We start from the raw sequence: 2,280 nt of genomic DNA, 5'->3' as shown, positions 1-2,280 counted from the left end.
GAACTCGCACCAGTGCCGAGCAGTGCAGAGGGAGAGAGAGGGTGTCCGGGACCGCGCCAGCTCCGTGACCACCGAGCAGTACTCCCCGACGGCCATCTTCACCATGACGTGAGAGAGGGTGGCGATGCTGTCGGCCGTGAGGAGCCCCGCAGTCAGCGGGCCCGCGGGGTCCGGGCTGCAGCGGCCGCTGATGGCTGTGCCGTGAGGTGGCGACGTCTCGGTGAGTAGCAGGATCTGACAAGGACCATATGGCCGCCCCCGCCCCGCGCCCGCCCCCGCCTCCGCCCCCTACTGAGTGACGTCAGCGAAGGCGAGCCCACGACGTGGAGACGGGGCGCGACAGCAAATGACAGCTGCCCACCCGAGCGCCCCGCCGCCATGCGCTCTGAACTTGAGCCTGCATGGGCCGCCTCGCCTGGCCCCGCCACGGCCCGGCCCTCCCGTCAGCTGATTGCCCTGGTCCCGGCCGGAATTAGGTTAGGACAGTGGCGCCTCGGGGGGCGCTACAGCAGGACGGCGCCGTTCCCACATGACTTATGACTGGTCGGGGTACATTTTCATGTGGACGCACGCTTATCGTACGACTGAAAAGCTTTGGCGTGATCCAGGACTCGGTTCCGGCACCATTCACATGACGCAGCCGGCCTGAAGGGCGAGGGGGGCGATGTCCCTCGCCCTTCCCTCACGTAGATAGTAAAGGTTTCTGAAGATTTAGTGGGGTGCCATCCCTGCCACCGGTCAGAAAGCAAGTGTACGGCTTTCAACCAAAGAAACGGGCCAAAAACGTGATGTCCGGGGGTGATTCCACCACGACATCCAGGGCGGGAGGGAGCACGGGAGAGGCCGCTGCGCTCGCCCCGGCCACGTCGCGGCCCCGCCGCAAGCGGCCGCAGCGGGGCCCGCATAACCTCACCCTGGTGTGTCTCCTCTCTCCAGCCCGCTCCGCCCCCACCCCTCGTCCTCGTGAGCAGCGAGAGCGCGGGGGCCACGAAGCTTCCCGAGCACATCGATCCGACCGTCGGACCGGCTTTCGTTGCGCGGCCCCGCCCGTGCCGCCGGGCCAGCCTTCCCCAGCCCCCGCTACCCCGCCGTCCGACCACCCCTCTGCGGGGCTTGCAGCTCGCGGGGGTGGGGCTCCGCCAGAGCAGCTGTTCCGAGCTGTTCGGTGTCCGCGGCCTATGCTGGAATTGGACGCCTTGCTTTAGTACAGCAGGGCTTTCGCCATGTCGTGAAGAGTGCATACAGGAACAATTAAAGTATTAATGTTGGCACATTGAGGATGATTACAAAATGATTAGCGGCGTTGTATTACATTACATCCACAAGCGTAACCACCCCGCCTACATCGAGCACGAACCAGATGATACCACTATCCAAGCCACGGAATCCGTTCGGATTCACTATCGCATGACGCTATCACGCTCGTTGCGGGGGAGTGGTGGGCTGCGAGCTGCATCTGGGCCATCTGTTAGAGAGCCTAAAACTCGTTCAACCCCTCTCAAGTCCTCCATAGCCATGGTCCCGGCCCGATACATGACGTGTTCCACGCGTTCCTCCACAACAAGTGCATTTCCATTGTCACGACATTCTCTCATCGCGGTGTTGCAGACTTGCGCGGCAGCCAGACCACCACTGGCTTACTAGAGCACCATGTTCGAGGGCGTGGTCGCCGCGGTGCTCAACCGGTTCCTGGGCAAGTACGTCCAGGACCTAGACACCGAAAACCTCAATGTGGGTATCTTCGGTGGCGACGTCCAGCTTCACAATCTACGTATCCGGCCTGAAGCCCTGGTGAGATTTACTACGTTTACGTTATCATAATCACGACGATGCGTGATCAAGGTGTGATCGTAATAATGTTGGTGACGTGTCTTTGCAGTACGAACTCGACCTACCCATTGAAGTGAAAGCCGGTACCATCGGGCGGGTGGCTCTAAACATACCATGGAGTGGACTGTACACCGAGTCCGTCATCGTGACCATCGAGGTACTGTACACTCAGCAAACAGACAGAAAAATGAAAGTGCAAAAACGCCACGATAACTCGAAGTTTCGTTATTACATTAACTTGGGAACGCCGTTGCTGTCGACAGGACGTGTACGTGGTGGCGGGCCCGGTGCTGCAGGGGCCGTACGACCCGGAGCGGGACAAGCGGCTCCTGCGCGCGGCCAAGCGGCGCCACCTGGACGACACGAGCGACTGGCTGGGCATGCCAGACACTGGCTCCTTCCTCGAGAACCTCATCACCACCGTCATGAACAACCTCCAGGTGCGCACAC

General features: G+C 61.4%; 1 protein-coding gene across 1 annotated transcript in view; it reads left to right on the top strand.

The window, feature by feature from the left end:
• The window catches only part of LOC113207415 (intermembrane lipid transfer protein VPS13C-like), a 38,425-nt gene continuing 36,145 nt past the window's right edge, over positions 1-2,280 (top strand). The window contains exons 1-4 of the mRNA XM_052264647.1: positions 1-220; positions 1,609-1,791; positions 1,880-1,987; positions 2,094-2,270. Coding sequence (XP_052120607.1) covers positions 1,651-1,791; positions 1,880-1,987; positions 2,094-2,270 — 426 coding nt within the window. The 5' untranslated portion in view covers positions 1-220; positions 1,609-1,650. The remainder of the gene's footprint in view (positions 221-1,608; positions 1,792-1,879; positions 1,988-2,093; positions 2,271-2,280) is intronic.

Source organism: Frankliniella occidentalis, unplaced genomic scaffold, assembly GCF_000697945.3.
Source record: "Frankliniella occidentalis isolate FOCC.00 unplaced genomic scaffold, Focc_3.1 Scaffold20, whole genome shotgun sequence".
In the NCBI taxonomy this organism is placed as follows: Eukaryota; Metazoa; Arthropoda; class Insecta; order Thysanoptera; family Thripidae; genus Frankliniella; species Frankliniella occidentalis.
Note: the sequence above shows the minus strand (reverse complement) of the source record. Positions and strands in the feature narration are given on the sequence as shown.